The 14,181-nt window shown below is 38.4% G+C and overlaps 1 protein-coding gene across 2 annotated transcripts in view; it reads right to left on the bottom strand.

Annotated features, from left to right (window-relative positions):
• LOC127453451 (centrosomal protein of 85 kDa-like) overlaps positions 1-11,186 on the bottom strand; it is a 34,483-nt gene extending 23,297 nt beyond the window's left edge. The window contains exons 1-3 of one of the 2 annotated variants that reach the window (XM_051719802.1): positions 10,933-11,186; positions 6,758-6,831; positions 6,542-6,667 (exon numbers count right to left, since the gene is read on the bottom strand). In XM_051719802.1, coding sequence (XP_051575762.1) covers positions 6,542-6,667; positions 6,758-6,797 — 166 coding nt within the window. In that variant the 5' untranslated portion in view covers positions 6,798-6,831; positions 10,933-11,186. Of the gene's footprint in view, positions 1-6,541; positions 6,668-6,757; positions 6,944-10,932 lie in introns of those variants that run through there. The other variant, XM_051719801.1, reaches the window with a different exon arrangement.
• Positions 11,187-14,181: the final 2,995 nt, after the last annotated feature.

Raw genomic sequence — 14,181 nt, 5'->3', positions numbered from 1 at the left:
CTCATTCATCAAAAAATCCAAAGCACGAGAACTTGTGGAGTTGGAAGGAAATATTAAAAGTGCAGAGGCAGAGCTGAAGCGCCGAATGTCATCTGATGGCCTCAGAGAATTAACCCGATTGAAATATAGATATAATACTGTATTGTCACAGAAAGTGGAGTTTTGGTTATTCAGGGCAAGACAGTCATACTTTGAGTCGGGGGACAAAGCAGGGAAGCTTTTGGCTAGATATATAAAGCAGAGAGAGTCTCTTTCTATCATTCCCTCAGTGAAATCTGCTGGTGGTGAAATATTTACCTCAGCCACTGATATTAATAATGCCTTTAAAGAATTCTATCTTTATAGTTCCACGTCTTCATCTACTGATGAAGATATTAGAAACTTTGTGGAACCATTAGATCTTCCTAAACTGACGACTGAGCAAAAAAAACTCTTGATTCTGAGATAACCTTGGAGGAGCTTAACGTGGTAATTAATTCCCTACCTACTGGCAAGGCTCCGGGGCCAGATGGTTTTGCCGCAGAATTTTTTAGATCCTATGCTACAGAATTGGCCCCACTTTTGTTAGAAGTTTATACTGAATCATTAAAGAAGGGAAAAGTTCCTCCAACCATGACACAAGCCCGGATCAGTCTGATTCTTAAAAAGGACAAAGATCCAAGCGTAAAAGTTACCGTCCAATCTCCCTGATCCAACTAGATGTAAAAATATTGTCACAAATTTTAGCTAACCGATTAAGTAAGGTTATGACATCTCTTATACATATAGATCAGGTGGGATTTATTCGGGGCCGTAGCTCTTCTGATAACATCAGGCGTCTCATCAATATCATGTGGTCAGTGGCGAATGAACAATCTCCGGTCGCTGCCATCTCACTTGACGCCGAAATGGTGTTCGATATGGTAGAATGGGATTATCTTTTTAAGATTTTGGAAACGTATGGGTTCGGGAGTATATTTATTGGTTAAGTTACTTTATAAACACCCTGTAGCAGCGGTACAAACAAATGGATTAATTTCAGATTATTTTACTCTAGATAGGGGCACTCGACAGGGTTGCCCTCTTTCCCCGTTATTGTTCTGTCTTGCCCTGGAACCATTAGCAGCCGCGATAAGAAAGGAGGATGATTTTCCAGGGGTGACAGCGGGAGGTGCGGCGCATAAGCTTCTGCTTTACGCAGATGATATTTTATTATTTGTCTCTGAACCTACTAGATCTATGCCTTGCCTCCACAGAATTATTAATTCCTTTTCCAAGTTCTCAGGATACAAAGTCAACTGGTCTAAATCCGAAGCTTTGGCTTTGACAGCATACTGCCCAGAAACGGCTTTCCAGCCAGGTGCCTTCCAGTGGCCCAAACAGGGCATTAAGTATTTGGGGATTTTATTCCCAGCAAATTTGTCTGATTTAGTTAGAGTTAATTTTGACCCCTTAATAAAAAGGTTTTCGAGCGATGTCAGCAGGTGGGCTTCATTACATTTATCTATGATTGGGAAAGTTAATGTTATTAAAATGAATTGTATTCCAAAATTCAATTACCTGCTTCAGTCTCTCCCTGTAGATGTCCCCCTCTCTTATTTCAAGCAATTTGATAGCATAGCGAAGTCCTTTATTTGGAATGGTAAGCGCCCCAGGTTAAATTTCAATAAGTTACATAGGCCAATTGACAGAGGAGGGCTAGGCCTTCCCAGGATTTTGTTTTATTATTATGCGTTCGGTCTTAGACATTTGGCTCATTGGTCGCTTCCACCTGAGAGGGCCCCTCCCTGGTTTTGTATTGAAAATTAAGTTCTTGCCCCTATCTCGCCACTGCAAAGCCTTTCGATTAAACTAGCCGGACAGGTTAAGTCGCATCCCGTTATTTTGCATTTGCACTCGATATGGACAAAAGTGTCCAGAGTGTTTAATTCTGATATTTATTTAAATGTTGCCTCGAGCATATGGCAGAACCCTAAACTATGTATTAATAAGTCCCCTTTTTGTTGGTCAGATTGGATTGTGAGGGGGGTTAATGCACTTGGTGACCTATATGAGAGTGGAGTATTGAGATCTTTTGAAAATTTGGTTCAACATTTTGGCATTCCCAGATCTCAGTTTTATAAGTATTTACAGCTTCGCCACCTACTCTGCACTATTTTTGGGAGTGGCACGCACCCTCCTAAGGCGGCAGGTGCTTTGGGAGAGGTGATTGCTGCTTTTGGAAAAGGCCATGAACCAGTGTATTACTCCCTACTAATTCAGAGTCTGGGGGATGGAGCCTTGACTTCTCTCAAGAGAGTATGGGAAAAAGATTTGAATTTGGTATTGGAGGATGGAGTGTGGATTAAGATTCTTAAAAATGTCAAGTCTGTATCTAGAGATGCAAGGGTTCGCCTTATGCAATTTAAGATTTTACATAGATTTTATTGGACCCCCTCTAGATTATATAGGCTTGGTCTTAAAGACACACCCACTTGCTGGCGATGCCAGTCAGAAGTTGGAGACACTACCCATGTCTTTTGGGGGTGTGTTAAGATCCAGGAGTTTTGGTTGAGGGTTCAGAGGTATTTGTGTGATTTTTTGAACACTCAGGTTTTGCTTTGTCCCAGACTCTATATTTTGGGTGATGGAGCGGTCATGCATTTAGGGGACAATCATATAAAAAACTGGGTTATGACCAGTCTCATGATCAGCAGGCAAGTAATTTTAAGGGGTTGGAAGTCAAATGGAGCACCCTCTTTTTCGGAGTGGTGTGTGGAAATGGGGAGGGTAGCTGCATTTGAAGAGGCGGTAAGTAGAAGGCTGGGGTTGAGGGACTTATTTGCTAAAAAATGGGGCAAATATTTAGTTTTTTGGGGGGAATCTCGGGGAGGGGATGTGGAGAGTGTAGTTTAATCATGTATGTTTATTATTTTATTTATTTGTGTATGTGTATGTATATATATAAATATAATTTTTATTTTATGTAAGTGTATGTATATGTATCTGTGTATGTATGTATATGTGTGTGTATATATGTATTTATTTTATTTTTTTGGATTGTGTGTGTGTTATGTGGGACCACAGGGGTGTTCGTTAGGGGTCAGGGTGGGATTGTATTAGTAGGGTTTAAATGTAAAATGTTGATTCATTATATATGTGTTGAGTTTTTTTCACTGTCATAGCACATGAATCAATGAAATGTTAATTACAAAAAAAATAAATCTGAAATGCCTTTAAACAAGTTCTCCAATACAATAATTAAATTAACACACACAAATCAAGTGGACATGTCAAGAGAAGGCAGTTGTAGGAGGGTCTGCCTGTTTCAACTGACAGTGTGCCCTGAGGGTGCTCTGTTTTGAACATCAGCTGTGGACAGGTTTAAACAAATCCTTAGCCAACCAAAGATTCTTGGAGTACTGAGAGGCTTCCTGCAATTACAAGAAACACCCAGAACAAAACAAAAGGCATAACCATCTCAACATGAAGACCACAGACATCCAGCTACATATTTATAACCCCTGAAATGTTCTCTAACTGGAGTAAAGAAGTTTAGTGTTGCAACTGTTTTGGCAGTTTAAAAGCAAATAAAACTAGACTCGTATTCGCATGAGTTAGATATAGTTTCACTAGTTTACAAAAGTAGGTTACTAATTGCTAGCCGCCATATTCTGGATGAAAACTCAACAGATTTAGCTGTTAGTAATTACGGTTACCATGGGAACTTATATTCGAGTAAAAAAAACAACAACAACAACCGATATGGGTTTTTCATAGCCAAAGCTGATATCAAGAGAGCAGGGTGGCAAATGTCCCATAAATATATTTAAAATATTTTGGATTATTACAACAAATTACACAATTGCAAAGTCAATTTTTATAAACGTCTCTCGAGACACCTGCGTTCTGTTTTATTTGTTGTGCTGCATCTAGCTTTTTTTAGCACAGGTGTGTTAAAGATTCAATATTCTGAAGACGTTCAGGTTGTAAAGAGAAATGTGTGTGACTGACATTGCTACACATGATTGCAGTTTTTTACTGTGATACAACAAATTGAAAATTCTTAGCTGAAACAGAACCCAAAATTCTGGACACACTGGGCTGAAAATTATTCTTATTCTTCTTCTTATATTATTATTATAATCATTATAAAGGCCCAGGTACACTTTGTTTTTGCGTGTTCTGGATCGACCCATGCCTGGTCGACTGCGTTACCTTTCCGAGTATACTTTTCTGACCGCGAACGCATAGGAAGGCGTTCAATGCATGCGCACTACAATTGCTTTGTGACACTATTAGTAAAGTCAATGGCCAGCGCGTGCACAGATGACACGCACGGCCGAGGACTGCGTGCGCGAGTCAAGAAAATCTAGGTGGCGCGTGGCAAGCCAATGGTGCTTTTATGCTTCTTTATTGTCCTATTAGAGATTGACAGTAACGACCATAACACACAATAACACTCAATACAGAGCACTGTAAAGCACTCTTTATTAATGTGCTAATAACCAAGAGAGCGATCACTTCACTTCTGGGGATGTGGACTTTAATGTTCAACATAAACAATGCTTGTTCTCCATGTGAGTGTTTCCGTTACCAGATTTTAAAGTAAAGGGTTCTTTTCAAATTTTCAGCCAATATTTTCAGCCTTTTTTTTCTCTTTATTTTTTCTGCTTTTATTATTTCGGCAGCCAAAATTCCGGTGCATCTATTTTTCACCCAGCTTGATAAACGGTAAGCCTGGGTTTTTTCCCTTTTGCCCTAGTGTGCATATTTACATACAATAATTCAACAAGTTCAATGCTAAACCATTTAAAAATCAAAGACCACAGCAGTGTAACTTCATACAACTCGATTAGGTCGCTGCATCATGAAAATGTGAACTTGACCGGGCCCAGCACATATCAGGAGAAATTTGGCACTTAAATTGAGTATTCAGTTGGTTCAGAATACTATGTAACAGGCAGTGACAGTTTGCTTATTGTTGTTTGACTTTAATGTCAGTGATTTTATCATTTGAAAATCTATGTATTGTGATATTTAGACTCATAGCTCACTGTGTACTTTATTCATTGCTATTTTGAATAGTTTTTGACGAATATCCACTGCAATGAACATTCTTTATAACGTTCTTTTCCAGAGACCCAACTCCCGATGAATAACCGAATAATCGTTCGTTCATGAACCCTCGTGGTTATCTGAATATAACAAATGTTTACCATGCAAATCCCAAATTCATTTTACTCAGTTAAAAGATTTGAAAACAGAAAATGTTTGAGACATCCATTAACAAGGCTAGGCATTAACAACTGACACAAGGGGCGACTAACTCTTAACCAGGCATGATAATGCCAATAATCTCAAAATGGAGTAATATCACCTGATTAATTGGCCTAGCCAATTAAACTGTCCATCACTGAAAAAGCAACCAATCACAACAGATCAAATAATTTTAAAACAATGATGTCTACATAAATTATATGTTAGCAAATTGAACATGCCGCACATTCTATACAGATCTTACTCCCCTAGTAACAGATAGACTCTAGCTCTTGAGTACAGTTAATCTCTGTGTATTACATGTTTAACACAGCAGAGAATAGAAAACAAGACCAGCATCAGAGTTTCCATTCAGCTCTCCAGGTCAGGCCCTCCTAATGAGACCTCCCATCAGTGAAAGTGCAACACTGCCTGGGGGAATTTATTAACATGGAATTGAATATCCTACTTCAAATCTCATGAGTCCCAGAACTATGACCACAACTATCTAACTAAAAATACCACAGCTTAGTCTATTAACAGCCAGTAGGATGTTAATGTCTATCGTAAATTAAACAAAAAGGGTTCTCCCTGCGGTTTGTTTTGGTGAAAGTCAAAACGTGGTCAAAAATGAATATATTTGCCTGAACCTATGATGCAAGAATATTCATTTCTAAATACTAGGGTGAAAGGGTCAACAAGCACATGCATAGAATTCTCATCTACTGCAGCTTGGTGACTTGGTGAAATTAGCAAAGATGTTTCAAAACATGTTTAACCAATAAAGAGGATCAAAACATCATAGATTGACCCCTTAGATGAAAATGAAAGATGGAAGAAACTCTCACTTTGGCAGATTTGCATCATTTCAAGTTAAATAGAATGCAAACTTCAATGAAGAGACACTGCAGGGCATGCAAAGTAACTGGAAACTGAATATTGTATAATTTTTTATTATTCTTATTATCATTCATTTTTTTTAAAACAGAAGCCCTGGAGTTTGACATCAGTTCCTTTTGCCTATTTTTCAAATATTTAGATGTTTAGATATTGAGTCAAATATAATTTTGTAAGCTTAAAATGCATGCTAGTGTCCATTTTGCCCCTTCTTAAAAACATTTCATATTCCTGTATATATATTCATAAGCATAAACATCAGAAGACAATGCAGAGTCTTTTTTTCCCCAGATCATTTCGCAAATGACAGGAATGCTGTAAATAAAAAGGGACTGATGGGGTCTTGCCCATGAATTCAGTTCTATTATACAACATATAAAGACAAGCAAATGGCATTTAAATATCTGAATGCTAGCAGAGTTCTTACCTTCTGTGTTGTAAGAGGCCCCCAGCCCTGTGTCGCCACTGTCTGCTGCACTGGACCGCCATCCAAAACGGCTCTGGAAATTTTCAGACACAGCAGGTGTCAGCCACTCAGTGTCAGAGTGCCCCGCTGGAACACACAAATAACACATGATGTGTCAATCTATTATTGTTAATGTTCGTTATGATGTATTAGAAGTTACTCCTCCATTGTACGTACCGGAGACCTTGGGGTTCTGGTATTTCTGTGATGTGGTCATTCCTACTGCATTCACCAGTGAAAGGAGTCCAACACTAAAAGAACACACACAGACATCCAACAATGTCAAACACACAACATACTTGGAGCAGACCACAGATAAGGAAGGAAGCATAGTTAAAGTAACAAAGTTATAAATCCTTTCCTTTTAATGCAGTACTACTTGGATATTAACACACACACGATATGGCCCTACATCAGCACTGCTGTGATTGAGCCGCAGGCAATCACAGCAGTGCTGATGTAGGGCCATATAGCACGATTGCGAGTGTGATATTGCTTATATACAACAGTTTAATGAACAAGTAAATTGTAAAAAATTGGGAAAAACTGAGCAGGGTCACAAAAAACACATTTGTGCATGGAACTACTTTCTAACGCGATGGATCAGAATCTGCCGTTGTTGGTTCAAAACAAATGACGTGTCCAAGCCTCTCAAAAACATCACTTCAGAACTACTAGTATCATGGCTTGGGCTGTTTCTAACATGTTATTGGAGAAACAAGGATGGATGTGTTTGTGTGAGAGAGAGAGAGATCACCTGTTGATGATGCTGTCGTCTGTTAGTCAGCTTTCTGAAGATAATGTAATTTGTGAAATGCATCCTATTTTCTCAGTGGAAAAATAGCCATCCAAGCAAGGGTATTCCTCTCTATTTCGCGATAGCTGGTGCACATGAGTCTTTCACTATAGAAACTGCAATCTCCTCCCCCATTTTGTCTTCTCCAATGTGGAAAGTCCAGTAAGAGGTAAGCGCCTTGAGTTTGTGTAATTTATCATTCTGTTGTGTCTCTCAGCTGTGATGAGTCTTAATGCTGAAGTTGTTAGTTTAAAGCGGTTTCCTAGCTTTAGTAGTGTAGTAGTAATACGAGCGATCACAGAGCGCTGTTGAATGTAAACACTGACTGACTCTGACCTCACATCACCAACTGGGTCATATTACGCACAAAAATGGTCTTTTGCCGCCACCTGCTGGCTAAAATATGTAATGTCACAATATTAAATGCAAAGAGACAGATAGCTCTTAACACATCTGCACTGCTCTTACACTTTAGTTTAGAATGGCACGAACACAATTGGAGTGATACACACAGTGAAGCGTCCGAGTGCTGATGGTGTGAGACCATAAGTACTCATGGAACGTCACTCGTCCAATCAGATTCGAGGACCGGGATTAAATGTTGTATGTATGTGTGTATATATATTACACACACACACACACACACACACACACACAGGTGCATCTCAATAAATTAGAATGTCGTGGAAAAGTTCATTTATTTCAGTAATTCAACTCAAATTGTGAAACTCGTGTATTAAATAAATTCAATGCACACAGACTGAAGTAGTTTAAGTCTTTGGTTCTTTTAATTGTGATGATTTTGGCTCACATTTAACAAAAACCCACCAATTCACCATCTCAAAAAATTAGAATATGGTGACATGCCAATCAGCTAATCAACTCAAAACACCTGCAAAGGTTTCCTGAGCCTTCAAAATGGTCTCTCAGTTTGGTTCACTAGGCTACACAATCATGGGGAAGACTGCTGATCTGACAGTTGTCCAGAAGACAATCACTGACACCCTTCACAAGGAGGGTAAGCCACAAACATTCATTGCCAAAGAAGCTGGCTGTTCACAGAGTGCTGTATCCAAGCATGTTAACAGAAAGTTGAGTGGAAGGAAAAAGTGTGGAAGAAAAAGATGCACAACCAACCGAGAGAACCGCAGCCTTATGATTGTCAAGCAAAATCGATTCAAGAATTTGGGTGAACTTCACAAGGAATGGACTGAGGCTGGGGTCAAGGCATCAAGAGCCACCACACACAGAAATGTCAAGGAATTTGGCTACAGTTGTCGTATTCCTCTTGTTAAGCCACTCCTGAACCACAGACAATGTCAGAGGCGTCTTACCTGGGCTAAGGAGAAGAAGAACTGGACTGTTGCCCAGTGTTCCAAAGTCCTCTTTTCAGATGAGAGCAAGTTTTGTATTTCATTTGGAAACCAAGGTCCTAGAGTCTGGAGGAAGGGTGGAGAAGCTCACAGCCCAAGTTGCTTGACACAGTGTTAAGTTTCCACAGTCTGTGATGATTTGCGGTGCAATGTCATCTGCTGGTGTTGGTCCATTGTGTTTTTTGAAAACCAAAGTCACTGCACCCATTTACCAAGACATTTTGGAGCACTTCATGCTTCCTTCTGCTGACCAGCTTTTTAAAGATGCTGATTTCATTTTCCAGCAGGATTTGGCACCTGCCCACACTGCCAAAAGCACCAAAAGTTGGTTAAATGACCATGGTGTTGGTGTGCTTGACTGGCCAGCAAACTAACCAGACCTGAACCCCATAGAGAATCTATGGGATATTGTCAAGAGGAAAATGAGAAACAAGAGACCAAAAAATGCAGATGAGCTGAAGGCCACTGTCAAAGAAACCTGGGCTTCCATACCACCTCAGCAGTGCCACAAACTGATCACCTCCATGCCACGCTGAATTGAGGCAGTAATTAAAGCAAAAGGAGCCCCTACCAAGTATTGAGTACATATACAGTAAATGAACATACTTTCCAGAAGGCCAACAATTCACTAAAAATGTTTTTTTTATTGGTCTTATGATGTATTCTAATTTTTTGAGATAGTGAATTGGTGGGTTTTTGTTAAATGTGAGCCAAAATCATCACAATTAAAAGAACCAAAGACTTAAACTACTTCAGTCTGTGTGCACTGAATTAATTTAATACACGAGTTTCACAATTTGAGTTGAATTACTGAAATAAATTAACTTTTCCACGACATTCTAATTTATTGAGATGCACCTGTACATACATACATACAGGGTTGGGAGGGTTACTTTTGAAATGATTCTACTACAGATTACAGAATACATGCTGTAAAATGTCATTTGTAATGTATTCCGTTAGATTACTCAAGGTCAGTAATGTATTCTAAATACTTTGGATTACTTCTTCAGCACTGGTAAATTTTTTTCACTTGTTTTGACTATAAAAACTCTGCCAGTACAGTAAGACAAAATACACGTTAAAAAAAACATTCTCTGAAAAACATAAATATCTTATGCAGTGTTGTTTCTTAGGATTTTTAGATAGTTTTACAGGAAAACAATTCAAAAATTATAATCAAGAATAAGATTTTTGCCCTAATCTTACTAGAAAAAAAAAAAAAATTATGATCTAACGTGAATTTTCTTGATAAAAAAATATGATCATGCCTGGTAATGTGCATGTAAAATGGCTAGAAACAGCATTTTAGCTTAGCATAAAACTGACAATTTACACAAGGTTTATTTCTATTTCTTCTGCTCTAAACTTACTTCAAACTTACTTCTCTGTCTGCTCCTATGAATGTAACACATCATAAGAAAGTGTTTCACCGCTGTTCAAATGCACTTTGGATCGCATCATTTATATGTATAAATGTTTTCCATCTGAAAGGACTAAATATTAAATGAAACAAATGACAATAAAATGCAAAGTAATCTCTTCAGTAATCAAAATACTTTTTGAATGTAACTGTATTCTAATTACCAATGATTTAAATTGTAACTGTAGTGGAATACAGTTACTGATATTTTGTATTTTAAATACGTATTTAATGTATTCCGTTACTCCCCAACCCTGTATATATCTAATATATCTATCTATATATATGCTTCAAAAGCAATGTAAATGTAGCCACATATAGTCAAATATAGCCACAACAGCAAAACAAAACAATGTCCACAACCATCTACACAATTACATGAATATCCATCTAAATATGTAAAAAATTTCAAAATAATTCACAAATTAATTGTTCGCTAAATATTTCATTTGCAAATGAAAATTCTCTCAGTTTTTCTAAACTTAGAGTTGGGTTAGTTAAATTGTAAGTTTGCCACATTTACCTATGTTTTTGCCAATCTGAGACATTTAAAGCTACATTACCTGTATAATCCAGTGCAAACCCATCTGGATACAAAACCCATTTTCTTGTCTTATTAAGCGAAAACAATCATAAAACCACATTCAAACGCTGACATGTTCAAAATGTTATAAAAGTAACTAACATGAAACAAAACTTACCACATGTTGACTCGAGTTAAACAAAGTCAATAAATATGTAAACAACCCTCATCACTTACCTCAACCCACGGGCTGTAGGGGTCTAAAGATATCAATGACGAGATACAGCACAGCCAGAGGAACATTAATGTGCTGCATTACAAGAGAGACGCTCATTGAACGCTAACGTCAACAACAATGATACATAACAGCCACATACAGCCACAACTGCCGCGGTACGACTGAAGCTCGAGACTCGTTTTTTTCCAACCGTTATTTCCGTGCTTCTCCGCTTGTCCCGCGTGCGGCGTGCCACGTTTGGAGAGCACGCGCACACTCGCTTGGTGGTAAACATGACGGTAACAGAAACAAATTTGCTTTGAGCTACAGTCGCGCAGACCGATCTCTGGCGTGAGCAGGCCCTTTCCTTGCCTCTGTCAGTGTTTTTATACGTGTTCAACTCATACAAAATCCACTTGACGTGACATAATGTAGACAGTAGCAGTGTCAGAAATTAGAATTTGTTTTAAATTACGGGACAGTATTTGCCTCTGGATTTTTTTTTTTTACATTTAAAAGGGCATATTTTTTTCTAACCATTTAAAACATGTATTACCTCTTATTCTTACCCTAATTCAAATCAATTAATATTTAATGCCATAATATGTATAACTAGGACTATAATAGAAAAAAACTGAAGGATTAATTATAAGGTCATTTTTTATCCCCAAATCTGTCATTGTTGGTGGCATTTTTGCCCTGAGCCCCCATAATTTCTGACCCGGCACTGTGGAAAAATGTCTTTAAGTAATATTTTGTACAAGTTTTTTATAGCCTATAGACCATTTCAAGAATGTAAACAAAAACAAATGCATTAGAATGGTCCAAACGTATTTCCGGATCCTTTCAACCAAGTCTGTTTTTCCAGGTAAGTCTGGCCATTTTTGGAACGCTCTTGGGCAGTTTGGGCAGCCATTTTTCTATGTAAACAAGCGTCATGACAGTGCAGCTCCTATCTACTTGAATGGGGAAAGACCGAAATCTCCAAAACGGTTGGTCAAGATAACGATAAAAGAACATATTTCAAATAAGAAGTAAAATTGTATGGCGGATCAGGGGCCCTAAGCAACTTTCTTAGCTTGCCTATAGGGATGACCGGCACTGGTATGTAAGCTTCTGCGCAGAAAACAGTTAGCTATACTCAAGAGCAGCTAATCAGCGTCCATTGTACAAATGGGCCTTAGTTTGTTCCTTGTAAGCACAAGTTCCACCAGTTCCTCACCTGTTCTAGATAATGGAGAGGAGGTGGCAATTTCAAATAAAGAAAAAGCAGAGATTTCGGCTAAAGTTTTTGTTAAGGTGCATAGCAATAGCAACCTAACAGATGAAGCTAGAGAATCTGTCAGAAGAGAAAATCCTAGTGTATTTGAGAAATTCAACACAAGTGAAATCTCCTTACATGTTACCTTTTCTATATTTGAGCTTAAAAGAGCTATTGATGGGGCAAAGAAGACATCACCTGGGGAAGATGAGATATGCTACTGTATGATCGAACATTTGTCTGATGAGGCACTTACAGTTATATTAGAATGACTTAACAAGGTGTGGATAACAGGCACACTACCCACATCATGGAAACACTCAACAATCATTCCAAGCATGGTAAAGATCATTCTGAAGCAACTAGTTATAGACTAATAGCATTAAATTCAAATAGAAGGCTTTTCTCACAATGGATTCAGTGCTTTGCCGAGAGTCTGATATAAGAAAGGCTCAGTTGTGTAAAGAAGCTCTCTGTGTTTTTCGATACTGAGATATTGTATGATATGCTGTTGAAAGAAGGTCTACTAATTAAAATGAATTTGTTGGGTATTGGAGGTAGAGCTTATAACTGGGTACTAAACTTTTTATTTAATCAAACAATTCAAGGTAGGGTGGGAACATCTTACTCTAGTTTATATCAAATTGTTAATGGAACACCACAAGGAAGTGTTTGTAGTCCACTCTTATTTAATGTCATGATTAATTATATATTTAATCAGGTCGAACCGAATATAGGACAGTCAATGTACGCGGACGATGGAGCATTATGGAAGAGAAGGCGAAATGCGGTACATACTGTTAATAAAGTCCAGACAGCAATAAACCAAGTTGAGGAGTGGGCTATGAGATGGGGATTCCGGCTATCAATTGCAAAGACCCGAGTAATATGTTTATCAAAAAATAAACATATTCCAGTAAATCTAACACTTTATGAACATCCACTTGAGCAGCTGTCTGTGATTAAGTTCTTGGGAGTGTGGCTGGATGAAACATTTACATTTGGTAAATTGCTGACTAAATGTAAGAAAGCTCTGAATGTCATGAGATGTTTGGCAGGGTGTGAGTGGGGTGCTAGCTGCAACTTACTTAGAAACATTTACTGTGCCCTTATTAGATCTGCAATAGATTATGGTTGCATGACTTATGGTTCAGCATGTGGGTCACTTCTTAAGTAAATTGGGGTAGTGCAGAAACACGCCCTCAGAATATGTTGTGGAGCTTTTAAAACATCCCCAGTAGCAGCTTTGCAAGTGGAGATGTGTTAATTGCCACTAAAAGTGAGACTTCAACAACTGTCCATGGTGTATTGGGTATCGTTAAAAGGACACAATGATTTACACCCTACCAAGTCTGTGTTCACGGAGTGCTGGGAGCATACTCAAGGCAACTGCCGAAGTTTGGGATGGATAGGTTCTAGACTAGACCAGTCAATGAGTCTGGACAATAGGAGCTATAGTCAAACTGTTCCATTGCCCACAGTTCCACTGTGGTTGTTTCCAATGCTTGCATAGACACTCAATTACTCCCAAAAATAAAGGAAAATTATCTATTATCTGAAGAGTATGTTGTTCTTCAGTATCTAAAACAGAAGTATAGCCACATGGAAGGCATCTACACAGATGGATCAAAGGATCAGACAATTTATCTGTTTTCACGGTGGAACTAGCTTAAATTCTTCTCACTCTCCAGTGGGTGGAGGAAATTAATATTGAGAGAGGAGTCATTTGTACAGATTCGTTGGCAGCTCTGAAAAGCTTTGCAATCTGGGCATTCTGACAGCAGGCAAGCAGGCATTATATATGAAATCTTGCAAGTTTTGTACAGACTACATAACCTAATAAGGAATTTTATCAGCTTTCTTTGGGATCCAGCACATGTGGGAGTGGAAGGCAACGAGAGGGTGGCTAAATTAGCAAAGAACTAATTGAAATACAATCATGTAGAGCTTACCATTTGCATGAGTAAATCAGAAGCCAAGACTTGTATTCGTAAAACTGCAAATGGTA

This window comes from Myxocyprinus asiaticus, chromosome 15 (genome assembly GCF_019703515.2).
Source record: "Myxocyprinus asiaticus isolate MX2 ecotype Aquarium Trade chromosome 15, UBuf_Myxa_2, whole genome shotgun sequence".
Classification (NCBI taxonomy): domain Eukaryota; kingdom Metazoa; phylum Chordata; class Actinopteri; order Cypriniformes; family Catostomidae; genus Myxocyprinus; species Myxocyprinus asiaticus.
Note: the sequence above shows the minus strand (reverse complement) of the source record. Positions and strands in the feature narration are given on the sequence as shown.